The sequence below is a fragment of the Oryctolagus cuniculus genome, chromosome 1 (genome assembly GCF_051225735.1).
Source record: "Oryctolagus cuniculus isolate XC-2025 breed Fujian yellow rabbit chromosome 1, ASM5122573v1, whole genome shotgun sequence".
Lineage (NCBI taxonomy): Eukaryota > Metazoa > Chordata > Mammalia > Lagomorpha > Leporidae > Oryctolagus > Oryctolagus cuniculus.
The window spans coordinates 184,709,940-184,736,732 of NC_142867.1; the positions used below are offsets into that span (position 1 = coordinate 184,709,940).

At 38.9% G+C, this 26,793-nt stretch overlaps 2 protein-coding genes across 2 annotated transcripts; both read left to right on the forward strand.

The window, feature by feature from the left end:
* The first annotated feature begins 11,079 nt into the window (after positions 1–11,079).
* LOC100353640 (interferon omega-1-like) lies at positions 11,080–11,863 on the forward strand. The gene has a single exon (XM_002708057.6). The coding sequence runs from the start codon at positions 11,276–11,278 to the stop codon at positions 11,861–11,863; it is 588 nt and encodes a 195-aa protein (XP_002708103.1). The 5' UTR covers positions 11,080–11,275.
* A 13,989-nt stretch (positions 11,864–25,852) lies between these two features.
* On the forward strand, positions 25,853–26,636 carry LOC138846709 (interferon omega-1-like). Its single transcript, XM_070063250.2, has one exon. It carries the CDS (start codon positions 26,049–26,051, stop codon positions 26,634–26,636), a length of 588 nt encoding a protein of 195 aa, XP_069919351.1. The 5' UTR covers positions 25,853–26,048.
* Positions 26,637–26,793: the final 157 nt, after the last annotated feature.

Here is a 26,793-nt window from a genome sequence, read left to right on the forward strand (position 1 = left end):
GAATGGAAGGGGAGAGGGAGTGGGAAAGGGGAGGGTAGTGGGTGGGAGGGACGGTATGTGGGGGAAGCCATTGTAATGCATAAATCGTACTTTGGAAATTTATATTCATTAAATAAAAGTTAAAAAAAAGAATAAGACACATAATAAAAATAAACAAGAACCGGATAAAAATCTTTCTGCTAACAACTAGAACAAAGAACACATTATTAATGCAAAGTAATAAATTTTAACTATAAATTTGTGTTGTACAAGATGTGCAACTGTAGTCACCATTATAAGAAAGAACTGGGATAGAGAGCTTCTGGAGTCTGTGAATTTAAATTTTAAAAGAATGAACAGAAGCAGGCATTTAGCCCAGCTGTTAAGATGCCAGCTGGGATGCCCACATCCCACATTGGAGTACCTGGGTTTGATGTTAGGGAGTACAGTCCCAGGTTTCTGATTCCAGTTTCCTGCTGACACAAATCCCGTGAGATAGCAGTGATGAGTTAAGACCCAGGACAGATGATCTCTCTCTCTCTCTCTCTCTCTCTCTCTCTTCATCTCCATTTCCAGCTCCAGCTCCAGCTCCAGCTCCAGCTCCATCTCAAATTAATTATTTTTTAAACATTAACAGAAATCATAATATGAAACATAGGATGCATCCTTGGCTCCAATATAGGATTTTGCATTAATCATTCTATCTGTTTGTATATATGATCCTAGGTAACACACCAACTCACCTGACCTCTGTAATGTTTGGTTCCCCAAGTGTAAACTACTGTTGAAAAGTTATAGGGCTGTTATGTTAAACCAAAGTACATGTTTTATAAAATCTTGTAATGTACCTTCAAATGAATGAACTATCTTTATTCAAGAGGCAGAGAGGCAGACACACAGACAGAGTGACCGAGAAAGCCCAACACTGTTGCTGAAGAGGTACTTCCAGAGAATCCGCTCTACCTGGAGGAGAAGAAACACAATGACTGTGCCTGGGAGATTGTTAGAACAGAAATCATGAGAGCCTTCTCTTCAACAGGAGACTTGCAAGAGTGATTAAGAAGCAAGGAAGGAGACCTGGATTCATCAGCAGTTGATTCTCATTGACTGTCTGCCACATCCCACTTGCAAATGTGTCTTTCAATATTTCCACAGTCTCTTATTTCGTTTTTAGTTGTTGAATTTTTGAGTTAATTCTATAAATATTTTATCAGTATTTTAAGGAAATCCGTGTTTAAAATATTCAGTCTTTAAGAGATGACAGCCCTGAACTTATTTGTGTCTGTTTATTTATCTATTTATTGTTGCATGTTGTCATGTTTATATTATTTGAATATTTCAGAGCAGATATTCACTTTCAATTATGTTAAAATTTATTAAACATTTATATTTTATTAAATTGTAAGTTGCTTTATTTAATACATTGATATGAATGAAAATTTCTGAAATTTTTTCTTCAAGAGACAAATTTCAAACCCTGGTATTTTAAACCAACAGATTATTTATTTTCTTATTCATTCATTGCATTTGTATGATATCTATAAGTTGATGATGAAAGTGACAGTATGTGGATTTGCCATCCGTAAATGCAGGTGAATGAAGCAAACACAGTTTTGGCTGAATTGAAATGGTCAGACTTAATGGGAAAGAAGCAAAAGATATTATAGAATTTACTTACATGAAATGTTACAGAAGGAAAATTGAAAATGCTAAATTATTCCATACATTTTAGATCCAAATAGTGTTGGGGGGGTCAAAAACTAGTAGATATATAGGAGGGCTTTCTAGCACACCATAGCAAGCATTCCCAGAGACAGAGTGTGGGGCTGGAAGGAAGACAGTCTGATCTCTCTGTGGCTACATTTTTGGGAGTTGCCTAAAGTGATGCAGAGGGATACTGTCCAGGTCTTCACACGGTTGAAACGTTTTTCAATAAGGAGTTACACAAACAACTATTGTTGAATGAGGGAATGCCCCTGTCACAGTGATGTAACTAAAAGGAAAGAAAAAGCAGGATCCATCATACCCGGGGAACTACTAGAAGATTTTCAAGGGAAGGCCACCACCTACTGGCAAAGACAGACAGTGCCAAGTTTGGCAAGAAGGTCCATTCTGTTGTTGCAGAAGGCTGTCTCCTTCCACTGGCGTGTTCTACACAGGAAAAAAAAAAAAAGCGCTTTCCTGGAAGGAACTGAGATAACTATGGAAATAATTTTTTTTATCTTTTTGTTTCTTTGAGAAGAGAAGTAACCCAGTTTCACAGACATGTCTGCAATGGACAGCAGGATGAGGGGAGAAAGGGTCTCTTGCCTCTAGCCTTCCAGAGCCTTCTGAGCAATCACTGACTTTAGGACCTGTGGGGCACATGGAGGCAGGAGAATATGCACACTTGATGTGAAACTTCATGGGAAACCAGGAAAACCTTCCTGTTTGAGGGCATGCTAACTCTTCCTAAAGAGTACGTTGCATCCCTAGCCATCAGGGAAACGCAATTCAAAACCACAATGAGATATCACCTCACCCCTGTAAGAATGGCTAAAATCCAAAACACAGAGAGTGGCAGATGCTGACAAGGATGTGGACAAAGAGGAACACTTTCACATTGTTGGTGGGAATATGAATTAGTGCCCCCACTGTGGAAAACAGTGTGGCAAGTTCTTTACAAACTAGAAATAGACTTGCCAAACGATCCACCAATCCCACTACTAGGTATATACCCAAAAGACTTGAACACAGTGTGTCAAAGAGATACGTGCACCACACCATATTCATAGCAGCACTGTTCACAATAGCCAAAATTTGGAACCAACCAAGGTGTCCATTATTAGATGAATGGATAAAGAAATGTTGCATATATACACAATGGAATATTATTCAACTATAAAACAATGAAATTCTACCATTTGCAGCAAAGACATCATGTTGAGTGAAATAAGCCAGATCCAGAAAGACAAGTACCACATGTTCTCCTTTATACATGGAAGTTTAATTTTTAAACACAAAAAAGAATGAAAGAAATGTATACATATACAAGTATGTGTATATCAGTATTGGTGCAAATATAACAATTAAAGTGTAAAATTGAATTTTTGTTTTCTTCAACAATATAATAAAGCAGATATATTAATTTTAAGAAGCTCAGGTATTACCTTGCACTCCAAGGGCCTGGATGGGTCTGGGGAGCTGGGCTGGTGCCCTAGAGCCATCAGTGCAGCATGCTCCCTGGCTTCAGCCTGAATGACAGCAAGTGGAGCTCCTGATAATCTTAACAGGCTTCCTTAGAATTTCAATTAACAAGATAAAAAATAGGTTTTTGTGTGTCTTTCCTATGTTTTTTTTTTAACTTTTCTTTAATGAATATAAATTTCCAAAGTACTGAATATGGATTACAATGGCTTCCTTCCCATAACGTCCCTCCCACCTGCAACCCTCCCCTTTCCAACTCCCTCTCCCCTTCCATTCACATCAAGATTCATTTTTGATTCTCTTTATATACGGAAGATCAGTTTAGCATACATTAAGTAAAGATTTCAACAGTTTGCTCCCACACAGAAACATAAAGTGAAAAATACTGTTTGAGTACTACTTATAGCATTAAATCTCAATGTACAGCACACTAAGAGCAAAGATCCTACATGAGGAGTAAGTGCACAGTGACTCCTGTTGTTGACTTAACAAATTGACACTCTTGTTTATGGCCTCAGTAATCACCCTAGGCTCTTGTCATGAGCTGCCAAGGCTATGGAAGCCCCCTGAGTTCACTGACTCTGATCATATTTAGACAAGGCCATGGTCAAAGTGGAAGTTCTCTCCTCCCTTCAGAGATGTACCTCCTTCTTTGATGACCCGTTCTTTCCACTGGGATCTCACTCGTGGAGATCTTTCATTTAGTTATTTTTTTTTTCTCCCAGAGTGTCTTGGCTTTCCATGCCTGAAATACTCTCATGGGCATTTCAGCCGGATCCGCATGCCTTAAGGGCTGATTATGAGGCCAGAGTGCTGTTAGGACATTTGCCATTCTATGGGTCTGCTGTGTATCTCACTTCCCATGTTGGATCATTCTCTCCCTTTTTGATTCTATCAGCTAGTATTTGCAGACACTAGTCTTGTTTATGTGATCCCTTTGGTTCTTAGTCCTATCATTATGATCAATTGTGAACAGAAATTGATCACTGGGACTAGTGAGATGGCATTGGTACATGCCACCTTGATGGGATTGAATTGGAATCCCCTGGTATGTTTCTAACTCTACTGTTTGAGTTAAGTCAGCTTGAGCATGTCCCGAATTGCACATCTCTTCCCTCTCTTATTCCCACTCTTATATTTAACAGTGATCACTTTTCAGTTAAGTTTCAGCACTTAAGAAGAATTGTGTATTGGTTACAGTATTCAGCCAAAAGTATTAAGTAGAACAAACAAAAAAAAATACTAAGAGGGATAACATATTAAGCTGCTCATCAACAGTCAGGGTGAGGGATGATCAAGTCACTGTTTCTCATAGTGTTCATTTCACTTTAACAGGTTTCCTTTTTGGTGCTCAGTTAGTTGTCACCTATCAAGGAGAACAAGTGGTATTTGTTCCTTTGGGATTGGCTTATTTCACTCAGCATGATGTTTTCCAAATTCCTCCATCTTGTTGCAAATGACTGGGTTTCGTTCTTTTTGACTGCTGTATAGTATTCTATAGAGTACATGTCCCATAATTTCTTTATCCAGTCTACTGTTGATGGGCATTTGGGTTGGTTCCAGGTCTCAGTTATTGTGAATTGAGCTGCAATAAACATTAATGTGCAGACTGCTTGTTTGTTTGTCAATTTAATTTCCTTTGGGTAAATTCCAAGGAGTGGGATGGCTGGGTTGAATGGTAGGGTTATATTCAGGTTTCTGAGGAATCTCCAGACTGACTTCCACAGTGGCTTAACCAGTTTGCATTCCCACCAACAGTGGGTTAGTGTCCCTTTTTCCCCACATCCTCTCCAGCATCTGTTGTTGGTAGATTTCTGAATGTGAGCCATTCTAACTGGGGTGAGGTGGAACCTCATTGTGGTTTTGATTTTCATTTCCCTGGTTGCTAGTGATCTTGAACATTTTTTCATGTGTCTGTTGGCCATTTGGATTTCCTCTTTTGAAAAATGTCTATTGAGGTCCTTGGCCCATCTCTTAAGTGGGTAGTTTGTTTTGATGCTGTGGAGTTTCTTGATTTCTTTGTAGATTCTGGTTATCAACCCTTTATCAGTTGCATAGTTTGCAAATATATTTTCCCATTCTGTCGGTTGTCTCCTCACTTTCCTGACTGTTTCTTTTGCAGTACAGAAACTTCTCAATTTGATGCAATCCCAAATGTTAATTTTGGCTTTGACTGCCTGTGCTTCTGGAGTGTTTTCCAAGAAGTCATTGCCAGTACCTATATCTTGCAGGGTTTTTCTAATGCTCTCTAATAATTTGATGGTGTCAGGTCATAGATTTAGGTCTTTAATCCATGTTGAGTGGATTTTTGTGTAAGGTGAAAGGTAGGGGTCTTGCTTTATGATTCTGCATGTGGAAATCCAATTTTCCCAGCACCATTTATTGAATAGACTGTCCATACTCCAGGGATTGGTTTTGGATCCTTAATCAAATGTGAGTTGGCTGTAGATGTTTGGATTGATTTCTGGTGTTTCAATTCTGTTCCATTGGTCTATCCATCTGTTTCTGTACCAGTACCATGCTGTTTTGATTACAGCTGCCCTGTAGTATGTCCTGAAATCTGGTATTGTGATGCCTCCAGCTTTGTTTTTGTTGTACAAGATTGCTTTAGCTATTCGAGGTCTCCTGTGTCTCCATATAAATTTCAGCATCATTTTTTCCAGATCTGAGAAGAAGGTCTTCAGTATCTTGATTGGTATTGCATTGAATCTATAAATTGCTTTTGGGAGAATGGACATTTTGATGATATTGATTCTTCCAATCCATGAGCATGGAAGATTTTTCCATTTCTTGGTATCCTCTTCTATTTCTTTCTTTAAGGTTTTGTAATTTTCATCGTAGAGATCTTTAACGTCCTTGGTTAAGTTTATTCCAAGGTATTTGATTGTTTTTGTAGCTATTGTGAATGGGATTGATCTTAGAAGTTCTTCCTCAGCCATGGCATTGTCTGTGTATACAAAGGCTGTTGATTTTTGTGCATTGATTTTATACCCTGCTACTTTGCCAAACTCTTCTATGAGTTCCAATAGTCTCTTAGTAGAGTTCTTTGGGTCCCCTAAATACAGAATCATGTCATCTGCAAAGAGGGATAGTTTGAGTTCTTCCTTCCCAATTTGTATCCCTTTAATTTCTTTTTCTTGCCTAATAGCTCTGGCTAGAACTTCCAGAACTATATTGAATAGCAGTGGTCAGAGTGGGCATCCCTGTCTGGTACCAGATCTCAGTGGACATGCTTCCAACTTTTCCCCATTCAATTGGATGTTGGCTGTGGGTTTTTCATAGATTGCTTTGATTGTATTGAGGAATGTTCCTTCCAAACCCAGTTTTCTTAGAGTTTTCATCATGAACGGGTGTTGTATTTCATCAAATGCTTTCTCTGCGTCTATTGAGATAATCATATGGTTTTTCTCCTGCAGTCTGTTACTGTGGTGTATCACATTGATTGTCTTGCGCACATTAAACCATCCCTGCATACCAGGGATAAATCCCACTTGGTCTGGGTGGATGATCTTTCTGATGTGTTGTTGCATTCTATTGGCGAGAATTTTATTGAGGATTTTTGCATCTATGTTCATCAGGGAGATTGGTCTGTAATTCTCTTTCAGTGCTGCATCTTTTTCCGGCTTAGGAATTAAGGTGATGCTGGCTTCATAGAAAGAATTTGGGAGGACTCCCTCTTTTCCAATTGTTCTGAATAGTTTGAGAAGAATTGGAGTCAGTTCTTCTTTAAATGTCTGGTAGAATTCAGCAGTGAATCCATCTGGTCCTGGGCTTTTCTTTGTTGGGAGGGCCTTTATTACTGTTTCAATTTCTGTCTCGGTTATGGGTCTGTTTAGGTTTTCGATGTCTTCCTGGTTCAATTTAGGTAGGTTGCATGTGTCCAGGAATCTATCCATTTCTGATAGGTTTCCCTGTTTGCTGGCATACAAGTCCTTGTAGTAATTTCTGATGATTCTTTTTATTTCTGTGGTGTCTGTTGTTACGTTTCCTTTTTCATCTCTGATTTTATTGATTTGGGTCTTTTCTCTTCTTTTTTTAGTTAGTTGGGCCAATGGCGTCTCAATTTTATGCAGTTTTTCAAAAAACCAGCTCCTCGTTTGGCTGATTTTTTGTAATGTTTTTCTTGATTCAATCCTGTTCATTTCTTTTCTGATTTTAATTATTTCTCTTCTCCTACTAGATTTGGGTCTGGTTTGCTGTAGGTTTTCTAGATCCTTGAGGTGAATCGAAAGCTCATCTATTTGGTGCCTTTCCAATTTCTTGATGTAGGCACCTATTGATATAAACTTTCCTCTTAACACTGCTTTTGCTGCTTCCCAGAAGTTTTGGTATGTTGTGCTGTTATCCTCATTTTCTTCCAGAAAATTTTTGACTTCTCTTTTAATTTCTTCTATGACCCATTGTTCATTCAGGAGCATATTGTTCAATCTCCATGTGTTTGTGTATGCTCTAGGGATTCCTGAGTTGCTAATTTCCAACCTCATTCCTTTATGGTCTGAGAAGCTGCATGGTATGATTCTAATTCTTTTGAATTTGCTGAGATGTGCTTTATGGCCTAGTATGTGGTCAATCCTAGAGAAGGTTCCATGTACTGCTGAGAAGAATGTAAAATCTTTAGCTGTAGGATTGAAAGTTCTGTAGATATCTGTTAGATCCATTTGGGCTATAGTGTCGTTTAAATCTACTGTATCCTTGTTGATCTTCTGTCCTGTTGATCTGTCTATTTCTGAGAGTGGAGTATTGAAGTCCCCCAGTACTATTGTATTGGGGTCTAAGTCTCCCTTTAAGTCCCTTAACAAATCTTTTAAATAAACTGGTGCCCTGTAGTTAGGTGCATATACATTGATAATTGTTATATCTTCCTGTTGAATTGATCCCTTAATCATTATATAGCGTCCCTCTTTGTCTCTCTTAACAGTTTTTGTGGTAAAGTTTATGTTGTCCGATATTAAGATGGCTACGCCCGCTCTTTTTTCATTTCTGTTGGCATGGTATATCTTTTTCCAGCCTTTCACTTTCAGTCTGTATGGATCTTTGTTGGAAAGATGTGTTTCTTGTAAGCAGCAAATAGATGGGTTTTGTTCCTTAACCCAATCAGCCAATCGGTGTCTTTTAACTGGACAGTTCAGGCCATTCACGTTCAATGTGACTAATGATAAGTGGTAAGTTTGCCCTGCCATTTGCCAAAGATAAGTTCTAATATATGCTTTGAATTCCCTGTGATCTTTTGCTGTGAGGTTTCCTTCCTTTACCTTCTTTCATATTGATGACCGTGTTTCTGTGTTTCTGTGTGTAACACATCTTTAAGTATCTTTTGCATGGCTGGACGAGTGGTGACAAATTCTTTCAATTTCTGTTTGCTATGGAAAGTCTTTATTTCACCTTCATTCACAAATGATAGCTTTGCAGGATATAATATTCTGGGTTGGCAGTTTTTCTCTCTTAGTAGCTGGGCTATATCTCGCCATTCCCTCCTAGCTTGTAGGGTTTCTGATGAGAAGTCAGCTGAGAGTGTGATTGGAGATCCTCCGAGAGTAATCTGACGTTTCTCTCTTGCACATTTTAGGATCTTTTCTTTATGTTTCACTGTGGAGAGTTTAATTACAAGGTGTCGTGGTGAGGATCTCTTTTGGTCGTGTTTATTAGGGGTTCTGTGAGCTTCCTGTACTAGGATGTCTGTGTCCTTCTCCAAACCTGGGAAATTTTCTGCTAATATCTCACTAAAAAGGCCTTCTAATCCTTTCTCCCTCACCATGCCTTCAGAAACTCCTAGAACCGGAATGTGGGTTTTTTTTTAACTTTTATTTAATGAATATAAATTTCCAAAGTACGATTTATGCATTACAATGGCTTCCCCCACATACCGTCCCTCCCACCCACTACCCTCCCCTTTCCCACTCCCTCTCCCCTTCCATTCACATCAAGATTCATTTTCGATTATCTTAATATACAGAAGATCAGCTTAGTATACATTAAGTAAGGATTTCAACAGTTTGCTCCCACACAGAAACATAAAGTGAAAAATAATAGATGATTTTTTTAAATGATGATGAAATCAGATCAGACCTATTGTCATGTTTAATCCCAGTGAGAGTCAAGTTGGGAGTTGATAATTTCTTTCTTTCTTTCTTTCTTTTTTTTTTTTTTTTACAGAGGATCAGTTTAGTATACATTAAGTAAAGATTTCAACAGTTTGCACCCCCATAGAAACACAAAGTGAAATATATTGTTTGGGTACTCGTTATAGCATTAAATCTCCATGCACAGCACATTAAGGACAGAGATCCTACATGAGGAGTAAGTGCACAGTGACTCCTGTTGTTGACTTTACCAATTGACACTCCTGTCTATGGCATCAGTAGTCTCCCTATGCTCCAGTCATGAGTTTCCAAGGCTATGGAAGCCCTCTGAGTTCTCCGATTCTTATCTTGTTTAGACAAGGTCATAGTCAAAGTGGAGGTTCTCTCCTCCCTTCAGAGAAAGGTACCTCCTTCTTTGAAGACCTGTTCTTTCCACTGGGATCTCACTCGCAGAGATCTTTTGCCAGAGTGTCTTGGCTTTCCATGCCTGAAATACTCTCATAGGCTTTTCAGCCAGATCGGAATGCCTTTAGGGCTGATTCTGAGGCCAGAGTGCTGTTTAGGACATCTGCCATTCTATGAGTCTGCTGAGTATCTCACTTCCCATGTTGGATCACTCTCCCCTTTATTTATTCCATCGGTTAGTGTTAGCAGGTACTGGACTTGTTTATGTGCTCCCTTTGACTCTTAGTCCTTTCATTATGATCAATTGTGAACTGAAATTGATCACTTGGAATAGTGAGATGGCATTGGTACATGCCACCTTGATGGGATTGAATTGGAATCCCCTGGTATGTTTTTAACTCTACCATTTTGGGCAAGTCAGCTTGAGCATGTCCCAAATTATACATCTCTTCCCTCTCTTATTCCCACTCTTATGTTTAACAGGGATCACATTTCAGTTAATTTTTAACACTTAAGAATAACTGTGTATTAATTACAGAATTAAACCAGTCATATTAAGTAGAACAGACAAAAAAACTACTAAGAGGGATAATGTATTAAGTTGTTCATTAACAGTCAGGGGGAATGTGGGTTTTTTTAATAGTTATCTTGAAGATTCCTGACAATATGTTTTAGATTTCTAATTTCCTCTTCTTTTCTTTGGTCTGACTGTATCCTTTCCTGTTCTCTGTCTTCTAAGTCCGATATTCTCTCTTCTGCTTCACCCATTCTGTTTGTAAGGCTCTCTATTGTGTTTTTCATTTGATCTATTGAATTCTTCACTTCATTATGATTTCTCGTCACTATCACAGTTTCCTGTTGTACTAGTTGTTTCGTTTCATTTTGATTCCTTCTTAACATTTCATTTTCACGAGAGAGATTTTCTATGGGTGTTATGACTGTGTGAGGAACGCCATAGATCTGCAGTAAGAACATGGTTGATAAAAGGGTCATTGTCCACATTAGTCATGACCTTGTGGCCCCAGTGAAGCTTAATCCCATGGATCTACATGAATGTATTCTGGAAAGTAAATAAACACCAGGTAATCTCATTTACTAATAAATACCAGTCTCTTCTGTAAAATTGCAAACAAAAGCCCCTGAGAAATAATTATTTCAGTCGAGAAACCTGTAGGAATTTCTACTTAAGTAAAGAGGGAGTAAATGTAGCCTAGGATCAGGTTTAAAAATTTGTTCTATAAAGAGAAGCAATATTTATATATGAATAAATGTAGGCAGGGGAAACTATCTATACACATATATACACGTCTGATTTTAGGAGAAGATGCTTCTTTTTTAAATGATCAAACACTATTTTTATTTGCAAATCTGAAATTTACTGGAAAATGAAACTTTATTGAAAAAATTAATATTTTGGCCTGATCTCATTTTATTAGGCCACATGGAAAATATACAAGTGAAAGCCAAAAACAGGAAGTAAAAGTACATTTCTCTATGTTCAGAAAATGAAAATCATTTCTGTATGATATAAATGCCATGCACAGCCAGAATGCCTTCAGAGAACCTAGAGTCCAAGGTTCACCCAGACCCCAGCCCAGCCAGGACAGCAGCAGCCTCATTTCCCCATGGCCCAGCTACTCCCTCTGCTGACGGCCCTGGTGCTGTGCAGCTATGGCCCTGTTGGATCTCTGGGCTGTGACCTGCCTCACAACTCTGTCCCGCTGAGCAGGACGACCTTGGTGCTTCTGGACCAGATGAGGAGGGTCTCCCCTGTCTTGTGTCTCAAGGACAGAAGAGACTTCCAGTTCCCGCGGGAGGTGGTGAACGGCAGCCAGTTCCAGAAGAACCAGACCGTGTCTGTCCTGCACGAGATGCTGCAGCAGATCTTCAACCTGCTCCACACAGCGCGCTCCTCTGCTGCCTGGAACAACACCCTCCTGGAGGAACTGCACACTGCCCTTCATCAGCAGCTGCAAGGCCTGGAGACCTGCTTGGTACAGGCCATGGGAGAGGAAGACTCTGTCCTGACGGCTGACAGCCCAACGCTGATGCTGAAGAGGTACTTCCAGAGAATCCGTCTCTACCTGGACGAGAAGAAACACAGTGGCTGTGCCTGGGAACTCGTCAGAATGGAGATCAGGAGAGCCTTCTCGTCAACAGCAGACTTGCAGGAAAGCTTAAGAAGCAAGGATGGAGACCTGGCGTCATCCTGAGGTGGTTCTCGTTGACTGATTGCCCCATCACACTTGTACATGTGTATTTGGTCATTTCTAAAGGCTCTTCGTTCTGCTTTAGTCACATCAGGGAACTTGTTGAATTAATTCAGCAAATTACTTTCTTCATATATTAAGGAAGTATATGTGAAACGCATTCCGCTCCGGGGTATTGATTCCTAGGGGATGACAGCTCTGATATTATTTATTTACTGAATGTATTTATTTATTTATTTACTTATTTATTTATTATTGTATCCTATTTTTATAAGACATACTTTTCACATAGCAGATGTTCACTTTTACATTGTATTAAGATTGGAAATCAGGCTCACATTTCCATTTCAAGAAATATTGTATTTATTATCTATTAAATTTTTTAAAGTTATGTACATTTATCATAATAAAGTCTACTTCTTTACTATTTTTTGCTGTTTAAATGCCTTATTTTTACCTATAGACCTTTTATTAAGATGTGCATTAAATAAAAGTTTTTTTTTTTCTACCCTATATTCAGACACTGGCTTTCTGAACCAAGTTGAAGAATGGACAGTAATACTATTTACTTTATTATTCCACTCACATGACATGTGTAAAGAGAAAAATAACAGTATCAGATTTTGGAATTGCTTTGAAAAAATACACAGTCCCTGCTGCCTTGAAACATCATCATATATATAAGAAAAGAAACAAACACTGTACTAATTTCCCTTAATTGAAACAGTATAAAAAGGAGTAAAGCACAGAGATGTTTTCATACTGGAAGCTTTGGTACAGCTGATACTACAAAGGACAAAAGGGGGTAGATCTCTTTTTTAAAGGTACCTGGGAGAATTAAGTACAGAAGTTATGTGGGCTGTTGGGTACATGGTCCTAGAATGAACAACAAATGCCATGGGTGAAGGGAATAATTTGAGATTCCTTATTGCACGTCTAATAACGAGGACATTGGGATGGATTTTGTGAGTTACAAATGGAGAAGACCCTCAATATATAAAGGGAGAACAGGGAAGCAAAATGTGCAAAGGTTACTGAAATGAGTGGCCAGTGAAGAAAGAAGGGCAAATAGGTAAGAACAGTGTTCAAAAGACAGAATCGCGTTCAGGGGAAGTCAGAGTGAATTGTCCCCATAAACCTAAAAACATCTGTCTGTAGTGGCTTTTTTTTTTTTTTTTTTTTTTGACAGGCAGAGTGGACAGTGAGAGAGAGAGACAGAGAGAAAGGTCTTCCTTTTGCCGTTGGTTCACCCTCCAATGGCCGCCGCGGCCAGCGCGCTGCGGCCGGCGCACCGCGCTGATCTGGTGGCAGGAGCCAGGAGCCAGGTGCTTTTCCTGGTCTCCCATGGGGTGCAGGGCCCAAGCACCTGGGCCATCCTCCACTGCACTCCCTGGCCACAGCAGAGGGCTGGCCTGGAAGAGGGGCAACTGGGACAGAATCCGGCGCCCCGACCGGGACTAGAACCCGGTGTGCCGGCGCCGCTAGGCGGAGGATTAGCCTAGTGAGCCGCGGCGCCGGCCTTGTCTGTAGTGGCTTTAACAGATCTGGTTTAATGGAGTTACGGTACAGGAAAACTTATGAGGATAGACTGAAGAGGAAACACAAGCAAGAGAACTAGAACCATGAGCTCATAAAATTATTTGGGGAAGCTTGTTAGTTGAGTGGTAGAATTTAATAATACAGGACCTAGAGGAGACTGTGGGTTCATGTTGTTCCTGATTTCACTGAATATTTTCTGGGAATTATTTCTAGACAATGGATGTTTTGGCACAAGATTTAGAAACATTTAAATATTTGATGTAAGCAATTGATTTGTTAAAAATGTTCAGTGTTTGGATAAATATTACTTTGTAGTAAGCACAATGGTAATTCATTTGGTCACTAATGTCAATTAACTTCTCAGCCAAATTTTGAAAAATTTCTCTAGTTTATGTTGATCATTTACCTGGTGATTTTTAAATTTCTAGTCTTTGACATGTATATTTTCTGAAAACTCTAGGCATATACTCCTGATGGATACTTGTTTTCAACCTCACCTATATAGAAAGGGCTGGGGCTAGGTGGTTTCTTTTCATTAATACAAAATGTCTAGCGCAGAATAGCCATGCCTCTCAGTAATCTTATTTCTCTTTTTATTTGACATATCTTTGACTCTTGTATGAATCTGTTTTTACATTCACCTCTGTATCCCATAAAAATCATAGAATCTATGAGATGATCTAAATAACTTTCTGTTAGGAAATCATCCTAGAATCTTTTATTAAATTTTGTTTTTTTCTTTTCATCGCTATTCTTTACCATAAATCGAATTACTGCTGATTATCATCAAAGTAGTTTTCTTTGTTAATATGATAGTACAGTTTCCTTGTTGCTAAACTTTTTTTCCTTACTGTTGACAGTGTAAAATTTGCATTTCAAAGGCTGCAAATTCCATTTCCATTTCTCATTTGCAATATGATTTGCTATATTATTTATTAATCATCTTCATATTGCACTACAATGGACTTTTGTTTTTGTTTCATGACACTCATACACACTTATCTGTATATTCCTTATTGGCTAATTATAATGTATATTAAAGAACTCAAACAATATATTTCACTTTGTGTTTCTATGGGGGTGCAAACTGTTGAAATCTTTACTTAATGTATACTAAACTGATCCTCTGTAAAAAAAAAAAAAAAAAAAAAAAAAAAAAAAAAAAAAAGAAAAAGAAATTATCAACTCCCAACTTGACTCTCACTGGGATTAAACATGACAATAGGTCTTCTCTGATTTCATCATCATTTAAAAAACATCATCTATTATTTTTCACTTTATGTTTCTGTGTGAGAGCAAACTGTTGAAATCCTTACTTAATGTATACTAAGCTGATCTTCTGTATATTAAGATAATCAAAAATGAATCTTGATGTGAATGGAAGGGGAGAGGGAGTGGGAAAGGGGAGGGTAGTGGGTGGGAGGGACGGTATGTGGGGGAAGCCATTGTAATGCATAAATCGTACTTTGGAAATTTATATTCATTAAATAAAAGTTAAAAAAAAGAATAAGACACATAATAAAAATAAACAAGAACCGGATAAAAATCTTTCTGCTAACAACTAGAACAAAGAACACATTATTAATGCAAAGTAATAAATTTTAACTATAAATTTGTGTTGTACAAGATGTGCAACTGTAGTCACCATTATAAGAAAGAACTGGGATAGAGAGCTTCTGGAGTCTGTGAATTTAAATTTTAAAAGAATGAACAGAAGCAGGCATTTAGCCCAGCTGTTAAGATGCCAGCTGGGATGCCCACATCCCACATTGGAGTACCTGGGTTTGATGTTAGGGAGTACAGTCCCAGGTTTCTGATTCCAGTTTCCTGCTGACACAAATCCCGTGAGATAGCAGTGATGAGTTAAGACCCAGGACAGATGATCTCTCTCTCTCTCTCTCTCTCTCTCTCTCTTCATCTCCATTTCCAGCTCCAGCTCCAGCTCCAGCTCCAGCTCCATCTCAAATTAATTATTTTTTAAACATTAACAGAAATCATAATATGAAACATAGGATGCATCCTTGGCTCCAATATAGGATTTTGCATTAATCATTCTATCTGTTTGTATATATGATCCTAGGTAACACACCAACTCACCTGACCTCTGTAATGTTTGGTTCCCCAAGTGTAAACTACTGTTGAAAAGTTATAGGGCTGTTATGTTAAACCAAAGTACATGTTTTATAAAATCTTGTAATGTACCTTCAAATGAATGAACTATCTTTATTCAAGAGGCAGAGAGGCAGACACACAGACAGAGTGACCGAGAAAGCCCAACACTGTTGCTGAAGAGGTACTTCCAGAGAATCCGCTCTACCTGGAGGAGAAGAAACACAATGACTGTGCCTGGGAGATTGTTAGAACAGAAATCATGAGAGCCTTCTCTTCAACAGGAGACTTGCAAGAGTGATTAAGAAGCAAGGAAGGAGACCTGGATTCATCAGCAGTTGATTCTCATTGACTGTCTGCCACATCCCACTTGCAAATGTGTCTTTCAATATTTCCACAGTCTCTTATTTCGTTTTTAGTTGTTGAATTTTTGAGTTAATTCTATAAATATTTTATCAGTATTTTAAGGAAATCCGTGTTTAAAATATTCAGTCTTTAAGAGATGACAGCCCTGAACTTATTTGTGTCTGTTTATTTATCTATTTATTGTTGCATGTTGTCATGTTTATATTATTTGAATATTTCAGAGCAGATATTCACTTTCAATTATGTTAAAATTTATTAAACATTTATATTTTATTAAATTGTAAGTTGCTTTATTTAATACATTGATATGAATGAAAATTTCTGAAATTTTTTCTTCAAGAGACAAATTTCAAACCCTGGTATTTTAAACCAACAGATTATTTATTTTCTTATTCATTCATTGCATTTGTATGATATCTATAAGTTGATGATGAAAGTGACAGTATGTGGATTTGCCATCCGTAAATGCAGGTGAATGAAGCAAACACAGTTTTGGCTGAATTGAAATGGTCAGACTTAATGGGAAAGAAGCAAAAGATATTATAGAATTTACTTACATGAAATGTTACAGAAGGAAAATTGAAAATGCTAAATTATTCCATACATTTTAGATCCAAATAGTGTTGGGGGGGTCAAAAACTAGTAGATATATAGGAGGGCTTTCTAGCACACCATAGCAAGCATTCCCAGAGACAGAGTGTGGGGCTGGAAGGAAGACAGTCTGATCTCTCTGTGGCTACATTTTTGGGAGTTGCCTAAAGTGATGCAGAGGGATACTGTCCAGGTCTTCACACGGTTGAAACGTTTTTCAATAAGGAGTTACACAAACAACTATTGTTGAATGAGGGAATGCCCCTGTCACAGTGATGTAACTAAAAGGAAAGAAAAAGCAGGATCCATCATACCCGGGGAACTACTAGAAGATTTTCAAGGGAAGGCCACCACCTACTGGCAAAGACAGACAGTGCCAAGTTTGGCAAGAAGGTCCATTCTGTTGTTGCAGAAGGCTGTCTCCTTCCACTGGCGTGTTCTACACAGGAAAAAAAAAAAAAGCGCTTTCCTGGAAGGAACTGAGATAACTATGGAAATAATTTTTTTTATCTTTTTGTTTCTTTGAGAAGAGAAGTAACCCAGTTTCACAGACATGTCTGCAATGGACAGCAGGATGAGGGGAGAAAGGGTCTCTTGCCTCTAGCCTTCCAGAGCCTTCTGAGCAATCACTGACTTTAGGACCTGTGGGGCACATGGAGGCAGGAGAATATGCACACTTGATGTGAAACTTCATGGGAAACCAGGAAAACCTTCCTGTTTGAGGGCATGCTAACTCTTCCTAAAGAGTACGTTGCATCCCTAGCCATCAGGGAAACGCAATTCAAAACCACAATGAGATATCACCTCACCCCTGTAAGAATGGCTAAAATCCAAAACACAGAGAGTGGCAGATGCTGACAAGGATGTGGACAAAGAGGAACACTTTCACATTGTTGGTGGGAATATGAATTAGTGCCCCCACTGTGGAAAACAGTGTGGCAAGTTCTTTACAAACTAGAAATAGACTTGCCAAACGATCCACCAATCCCACTACTAGGTATATACCCAAAAGACTTGAACACAGTGTGTCAAAGAGATACGTGCACCACACCATATTCATAGCAGCACTGTTCACAATAGCCAAAATTTGGAACCAACCAAGGTGTCCATTATTAGATGAATGGATAAAGAAATGTTGCATATATACACAATGGAATATTATTCAACTATAAAACAATGAAATTCTACCATTTGCAGCAAAGACATCATGTTGAGTGAAATAAGCCAGATCCAGAAAGACAAGTACCACATGTTCTCCTTTATACATGGAAGTTTAATTTTTAAACACAAAAAAGAATGAAAGAAATGTATACATATACAAGTATGTGTATATCAGTATTGGTGCAAATATAACAATTAAAGTGTAAAATTGAATTTTTGTTTTCTTCAACAATATAATAAAGCAGATATATTAATTTTAAGAAGCTCAGGTATTACCTTGCACTCCAAGGGCCTGGATGGGTCTGGGGAGCTGGGCTGGTGCCCTAGAGCCATCAGTGCAGCATGCTCCCTGGCTTCAGCCTGAATGACAGCAAGTGGAGCTCCTGATAATCTTAACAGGCTTCCTTAGAATTTCAATTAACAAGATAAAAAATAGGTTTTTGTGTGTCTTTCCTATGTTTTTTTTTTAACTTTTCTTTAATGAATATAAATTTCCAAAGTACTGAATATGGATTACAATGGCTTCCTTCCCATAACGTCCCTCCCACCTGCAACCCTCCCCTTTCCAACTCCCTCTCCCCTTCCATTCACATCAAGATTCATTTTTGATTCTCTTTATATACGGAAGATCAGTTTAGCATACATTAAGTAAAGATTTCAACAGTTTGCTCCCACACAGAAACATAAAGTGAAAAATACTGTTTGAGTACTACTTATAGCATTAAATCTCAATGTACAGCACACTAAGAGCAAAGATCCTACATGAGGAGTAAGTGCACAGTGACTCCTGTTGTTGACTTAACAAATTGACACTCTTGTTTATGGCCTCAGTAATCACCCTAGGCTCTTGTCATGAGCTGCCAAGGCTATGGAAGCCCCCTGAGTTCACTGACTCTGATCATATTTAGACAAGGCCATGGTCAAAGTGGAAGTTCTCTCCTCCCTTCAGAGATGTACCTCCTTCTTTGATGACCCGTTCTTTCCACTGGGATCTCACTCGTGGAGATCTTTCATTTAGTTATTTTTTTTTTCTCCCAGAGTGTCTTGGCTTTCCATGCCTGAAATACTCTCATGGGCATTTCAGCCGGATCCGCATGCCTTAAGGGCTGATTATGAGGCCAGAGTGCTGTTAGGACATTTGCCATTCTATGGGTCTGCTGTGTATCTCACTTCCCATGTTGGATCATTCTCTCCCTTTTTGATTCTATCAGCTAGTATTTGCAGACACTAGTCTTGTTTATGTGATCCCTTTGGTTCTTAGTCCTATCATTATGATCAATTGTGAACAGAAATTGATCACTGGGACTAGTGAGATGGCATTGGTACATGCCACCTTGATGGGATTGAATTGGAATCCCCTGGTATGTTTCTAACTCTACTGTTTGAGTTAAGTCAGCTTGAGCATGTCCCGAATTGCACATCTCTTCCCTCTCTTATTCCCACTCTTATATTTAACAGTGATCACTTTTCAGTTAAGTTTCAGCACTTAAGAAGAATTGTGTATTGGTTACAGTATTCAGCCAAAAGTATTAAGTAGAACAAACAAAAAAAAATACTAAGAGGGATAACATATTAAGCTGCTCATCAACAGTCAGGGTGAGGGATGATCAAGTCACTGTTTCTCATAGTGTTCATTTCACTTTAACAGGTTTCCTTTTTGGTGCTCAGTTAGTTGTCACCTATCAAGGAGAACAAGTGGTATTTGTTCCTTTGGGATTGGCTTATTTCACTCAGCATGATGTTTTCCAAATTCCTCCATCTTGTTGCAAATGACTGGGTTTCGTTCTTTTTGACTGCTGTATAGTATTCTATAGAGTACATGTCCCATAATTTCTTTATCCAGTCTACTGTTGATGGGCATTTGGGTTGGTTCCAGGTCTCAGTTATTGTGAATTGAGCTGCAATAAACATTAATGTGCAGACTGCTTGTTTGTTTGTCAATTTAATTTCCTTTGGGTAAATTCCAAGGAGTGGGATGGCTGGGTTGAATGGTAGGGTTATATTCAGGTTTCTGAGGAATCTCCAGACTGACTTCCACAGTGGCTTAACCAGTTTGCATTCCCACCAACAGTGGGTTAGTGTCCCTTTTTCCCCACATCCTCTCCAGCATCTGTTGTTGGTAGATTTCTGAATGTGAGCCATTCTAACTGGGGTGAGGTGGAACCTCATTGTGGTTTTGATTTTCATTTCCCTGGTTGCTAGTGATCTTGAACATTTTTTCATGTGTCTGTTGGCCATTTGGATTTCCTCTTTTGAAAAATGTCTATTGAGGTCCTTGGCCCATCTCTTAAGTGGGTAGTTTGTTTTGATGCTGTGGAGTTTCTTGATTTCTTTGTAGATTCTGGTTATCAACCCTTTATCAGTTGCATAGTTTGCAAATATATTTTCCCATTCTGTCGGTTGTCTCCTCACTTTCCTGACTGTTTCTTTTGCAGTACAGAAACTTCTCAATTTGATGCAATCCCAAATGTTAATTTTGGCTTTGACTGCCTGTGCTTCTGGAGTGTTTTCCAAGAAGTCATTGCCAGTACCTATATCTTGCAGGGTTTTTCTAATGCTCTCTAATAATTTGATGGTGTCAGGTCATAGATTTAGGTCTTTAATCCATGTTGAGTGGATTTTTGTGTAAGGTGAAAGGTAGGGGTCTTGCTTTATGATTCTGCATGTGGAAATCCAATTTTCCCAGCACCATTTATTGAATAGACTGTCCATACTCCAGGGATTGGTTTTGGATCCTTAATCAAATGTGAGTTGGCTGTAGATGTTTGGATTGATTTCTGGTGTTTCAATTCTGTTCCATTGGTCTATCCATCTGTTTCTGTACCAGTACCATGCTGTTTTGATTACAGCTGCCCTGTAGTATGTCCTGAAATCTGGTATTGTGATGCCTCCAGCTTTGTTTTTGTTGTACAAGATTGCTTTAGCTATTCGAGGTCTCCTGTGTCTCCATATAAATTTCAGCATCATTTTTTCCAGATCTGAGAAGAAGGTCTTCAGTATCTTGATTGGTATTGCATTGAATCTATAAATTGCTTTTGGGAGAATGGACATTTTGATGATATTGATTCTTCCAATCCATGAGCATGGAAGATTTTTCCATTTCTTGGTATCCTCTTCTATTTCTTTCTTTAAGGTTTTGTAATTTTCATCGTAGAGATCTTTAACGTCCTTGGTTAAGTTTATTCCAAGGTATTTGATTGTTTTTGTAGCTATTGTGAATGGGATTGATCTTAGAAGTTCTTCCTCAGCCATGGCATTGTCTGTGTATACAAAGGCTGTTGATTTTTGTGCATTGATTTTATACCCTGCTACTTTGCCAAACTCTTCTATGAGTTCCAATAGTCTCTTAGTAGAGTTCTTTGGGTCCCCTAAATACAGAATCATGTCATCTGCAAAGAGGGATAGTTTGAGTTCTTCCTTCCCAATTTGTATCCCTTTAATTTCTTTTTCTTGCCTAATAGCTCTGGCTAGAACTTCCAGAACTATATTGAATAGCAGTGGTCAGAGTGGGCATCCCTGTCTGGTACCAGATCTCAGTGGACATGCTTCCAACTTTTCCCCATTCAATTGGATGTTGGCTGTGGGTTTTTCATAGATTGCTTTGATTGTATTGAGGAATGTTCCTTCCAAACCCAGTTTTCTTAGAGTTTTCATCATGAACGGGTGTTGTATTTCATCAAATGCTTTCTCTGCGTCTATTGAGATAATCATATGGTTTTTCTCCTGCAGTCTGTTACTGTGGTGTATCACATTGATTGTCTTGCGCACATTAAACCATCCCTGCATACCAGGGATAAATCCCACTTGGTCTGGGTGGATGATCTTTCTGATGTGTTGTTGCATTCTATTGGCGAGAATTTTATTGAGGATTTTTGCATCTATGTTCATCAGGGAGATTGGTCTGTAATTCTCTTTCAGTGCTGCATCTTTTTCCGGCTTAGGAATTAAGGTGATGCTGGCTTCATAGAAAGAATTTGGGAGGACTCCCTCTTTTCCAATTGTTCTGAATAGTTTGAGAAGAATTGGAGTCAGTTCTTCTTTAAATGTCTGGTAGAATTCAGCAGTGAATCCATCTGGTCCTGGGCTTTTCTTTGTTGGGAGGGCCTTTATTACTGTTTCAATTTCTGTCTCGGTTATGGGTCTGTTTAGGTTTTCGATGTCTTCCTGGTTCAATTTAGGTAGGTTGCATGTGTCCAGGAATCTATCCATTTCTGATAGGTTTCCCTGTTTGCTGGCATACAAGTCCTTGTAGTAATTTCTGATGATTCTTTTTATTTCTGTGGTGTCTGTTGTTACGTTTCCTTTTTCATCTCTGATTTTATTGATTTGGGTCTTTTCTCTTCTTTTTTTAGTTAGTTGGGCCAATGGCGTCTCAATTTTATGCAGTTTTTCAAAAAACCAGCTCCTCGTTTGGCTGATTTTTTGTAATGTTTTTCTTGATTCAATCCTGTTCATTTCTTTTCTGATTTTAATTATTTCTCTTCTCCTACTAGATTTGGGTCTGGTTTGCTGTAGGTTTTCTAGATCCTTGAGGTGAATCGAAAGCTCATCTATTTGGTGCCTTTCCAATTTCTTGATGTAGGCACCTATTGATATAAACTTTCCTCTTAACACTGCTTTTGCTGCTTCCCAGAAGTTTTGGTATGTTGTGCTGTTATCCTCATTTTCTTCCAGAAAATTTTTGACTTCTCTTTTAATTTCTTCTATGACCCATTGTTCATTCAGGAGCATATTGTTCAATCTCCATGTGTTTGCGTATGCTCTAGGGATTCCTGAGTTGCTAATTTCCAACCTCATTCCTTTATGGTCTGAGAAGCTGCATGGTATGATTCTAATTCTTTTGAATTTGCTGAGATGTGCTTTATGGCCTAGTATGTGGTCAATCCTAGAGAAGGTTCCATGTACTGCTGAGAAGAATGTAAAATCTTTAGCTGTAGGATTGAAAGTTCTGTAGATATCTGTTAGATCCATTTGGGCTATAGTGTCGTTTAAATCTACTGTATCCTTGTTGATCTTCTGTCCTGTTGATCTGTCTATTTCTGAGAGTGGAGTATTGAAGTCCCCCAGTACTATTGTATTGGGGTCTAAGTCTCCCTTTAAGTCCCTTAACAAATCTTTTAAATAAACTGGTGCCCTGTAGTTAGGTGCATATACATTGATAATTGTTATATCTTCCTGTTGAATTGATCCCTTAATCATTATATAGCGTCCCTCTTTGTCTCTCTTAACAGTTTTTGTGGTAAAGTTTATGTTGTCCGATATTAAGATGGCTACGCCCGCTCTTTTTTCATTTCTGTTGGCATGGTATATCTTTTTCCAGCCTTTCACTTTCAGTCTGTATGGATCTTTGTTGGAAAGATGTGTTTCTTGTAAGCAGCAAATAGATGGGTTTTGTTCCTTAACCCAATCAGCCAATCGGTGTCTTTTAACTGGACAGTTCAGGCCATTCACGTTCAATGTGACTAATGATAAGTGGTAAGTTTGCCCTGCCATTTGCCAAAGATAAGTTCTAATATATGCTTTGAATTCCCTGTGATCTTTTGCTGTGAGGTTTCCTTCCTTTACCTTCTTTCATATTGATGACCGTGTTTCTGTGTTTCTGTGTGTAACACATCTTTAAGTATCTTTTGCATGGCTGGACGAGTGGTGACAAATTCTTTCAATTTCTGTTTGCTATGGAAAGTCTTTATTTCACCTTCATTCACAAATGATAGCTTTGCAGGATATAATATTCTGGGTTGGCAGTTTTTCTCTCTTAGTAGCTGGGCTATATCTCGCCATTCCCTCCTAGCTTGTAGGGTTTCTGATGAGAAGTCAGCTGAGAGTGTGATTGGAGATCCTCCGAGAGTAATCTGACGTTTCTCTCTTGCACATTTTAGGATCTTTTCTTTATGTTTCACTGTGGAGAGTTTAATTACAAGGTGTCGTGGTGAGGATCTCTTTTGGTCGTGTTTATTAGGGGTTCTGTGAGCTTCCTGTACTAGGATGTCTGTGTCCTTCTCCAAACCTGGGAAATTTTCTGCTAATATCTCACTAAAAAGGCCTTCTAATCCTTTCTCCCTCACCATGCCTTCAGAAACTCCTAGAACCGGAATGTGGGTTTTTTTTTAACTTTTATTTAATGAATATAAATTTCCAAAGTACGATTTATGCATTACAATGGCTTCCCCCACATACCGTCCCTCCCACCCACTACCCTCCCCTTTCCCACTCCCTCTCCCCTTCCATTCACATCAAGATTCATTTTCGATTATCTTAATATACAGAAGATCAGCTTAGTATACATTAAGTAAGGATTTCAACAGTTTGCTCCCACACAGAAACATAAAGTGAAAAATAATAGATGATTTTTTTAAATGATGATGAAATCAGATCAGACCTATTGTCATGTTTAATCCCAGTGAGAGTCAAGTTGGGAGTTGATAATTTCTTTCTTTCTTTCTTTCTTTTTTTTTTTTTTTTACAGAGGATCAGTTTAGTATACATTAAGTAAAGATTTCAACAGTTTGCACCCCCATAGAAACACAAAGTGAAATATATTGTTTGGGTACTCGTTATAGCATTAAATCTCCATGCACAGCACATTAAGGACAGAGATCCTACATGAGGAGTAAGTGCACAGTGACTCCTGTTGTTGACTTTACCAATTGACACTCCTGTCTATGGCATCAGTAGTCTCCCTATGCTCCAGTCATGAGTTTCCAAGGCTATGGAAGCCCTCTGAGTTCTCCGATTCTTATCTTGTTTAGACAAGGTCATAGTCAAAGTGGAGGTTCTCTCCTCCCTTCAGAGAAAGGTACCTCCTTCTTTGAAGACCTGTTCTTTCCACTGGGATCTCACTCGCAGAGATCTTTTGCCAGAGTGTCTTGGCTTTCCATGCCTGAAATACTCTCATAGGCTTTTCAGCCAGATCGGAATGCCTTTAGGGCTGATTCTGAGGCCAGAGTGCTGTTTAGGACATCTGCCATTCTATGAGTCTGCTGAGTATCTCACTTCCCATGTTGGATCACTCTCCCCTTTATTTATTCCATCGGTTAGTGTTAGCAGGTACTGGACTTGTTTATGTGCTCCCTTTGACTCTTAGTCCTTTCATTATGATCAATTGTGAACTGAAATTGATCACTTGGACTAGTGAGATGGCATTGGTACATGCCACCTTGATGGGATTGAATTGGAATCCCCGGTATGTTTTTAACTCTACCATTTTGGGCAAGTCAGCTTGAGCATGTCCCAAATTATACATCTCTTCCCTCTCTTATTCCCACTCTTATGTTTAACAGGGATCACATTTCAGTTAATTTTTAACACTTAAGAATAACTGTGTATTAATTACAGAATTAAACCAGTCATATTAAGTAGAACAGACAAAAAAACTACTAAGAGGGATAATGTATTAAGTTGTTCATTAACAGTCAGGGGGAATGTGGGTTTTTTTAATAGTTATCTTGAAGATTCCTGACAATATGTTTTAGATTCCTAATTTCCTCTTCTTTTCTTTGGTCTGACTGTATCCTTTCCTGTTCTCTGTCTTCTAAGTCCGATATTCTCTCTTCTGCTTCACCCATTCTGTTTGTAAGGCTCTCTATTGTGTTTTTCATTTGATCTATTGAATTCTTCACTTCATTATGATTTCTCGTCACTACCACAGTTTCCTGTTGTACTAGTTGTTTCGTTTCATTTTGATTCCTTCTTAACATTTCATTTTCACGAGAGAGATTTTCTATGGGTGTTATGACTGTGTGAGGAACGCCATAGATCTGTAGTAAGAACATGGTTGATAAAAGGGTCATTGTTCACATTAGTCATGACCTTGTGGCCCCAGTGAAGCTTAATCCCATGGATCTACATGAATGTATTCTGGAAAGTAAATAAACACCAGGTAATCTCATTTACTAATAAATACCAGTCTCTTCTGTAAAATTGCAAACAAAAGCCCCTGAGAAATAATTATTTCAGTCGAGAAACCTGTAGGAATTTCTACTTAAGTAAAGAGGGAGTAAATGTAGCCTAGGATCAGGTTTAAAAATTTGTTCTATAAAGAGAAGCAATATTTATATATGAATAAATGTAGGCAGGGGAAACTATCTATACACATATATACACGTCTGATTTTAGGAGAAGATGCTTCTTTTTTAAATGATCAAACACTATTTTTATTTGCAAATCTGAAATTTACTGGAAAATGAAACTTTATTGAAAAAATTAATATTTTGGCCTGATCTCATTTTATTAGGCCACATGGAAAATATACAAGTGAAAGCCAAAAACAGGAAGTAAAAGTACATTTCTCTATGTTCAGAAAATGAAAATCATTTCTGTATGATATAAATGCCATGCACAGCCAGAATGCCTTCAGAGAACCTAGAGTCCAAGGTTCACCCAGACCCCAGCCCAGCCAGGACAGCAGCAGCCTCATTTCCCCATGGCCCAGCTACTCCCTCTGCTGACGGCCCTGGTGCTGTGCAGCTATGGCCCTGTTGGATCTCTGGGCTGTGACCTGCCTCACAACTCTGTCCCGCTGAGCAGGACGACCTTGGTGCTTCTGGACCAGATGAGGAGGGTCTCCCCTGTCTTGTGTCTCAAGGACAGAAGAGACTTCCAGTTCCCGCGGGAGGTGGTGAACGGCAGCCAGTTCCAGAAGAACCAGACCGTGTCTGTCCTGCACGAGATGCTGCAGCAGATCTTCAACCTGCTCCACACAGCGCGCTCCTCTGCTGCCTGGAACAACACCCTCCTGGAGGAACTGCACACTGCCCTTCATCAGCAGCTGCAAGGCCTGGAGACCTGCTTGGTACAGGCCATGGGAGAGGAAGACTCTGTCCTGACGGCTGACAGCCCAACGCTGATGCTGAAGAGGTACTTCCAGAGAATCCGTCTCTACCTGGACGAGAAGAAACACAGTGGCTGTGCCTGGGAACTCGTCAGAATGGAGATCAGGAGAGCCTTCTCGTCAACAGCAGACTTGCAGGAAAGCTTAAGAAGCAAGGATGGAGACCTGGCGTCATCCTGAGATGGTTCTCGTTGACTGATCGCCCCATCACACTTGTACATGTGTATTTGGTCATTTCTAAAGGCTCTTCTTTCTGCTTTAGTCACATCAGGGAACTTGATGAGTTAATTCAGCAACTACTTTGTTCATATATTAAGGAAGTATATGTGAAACGCAT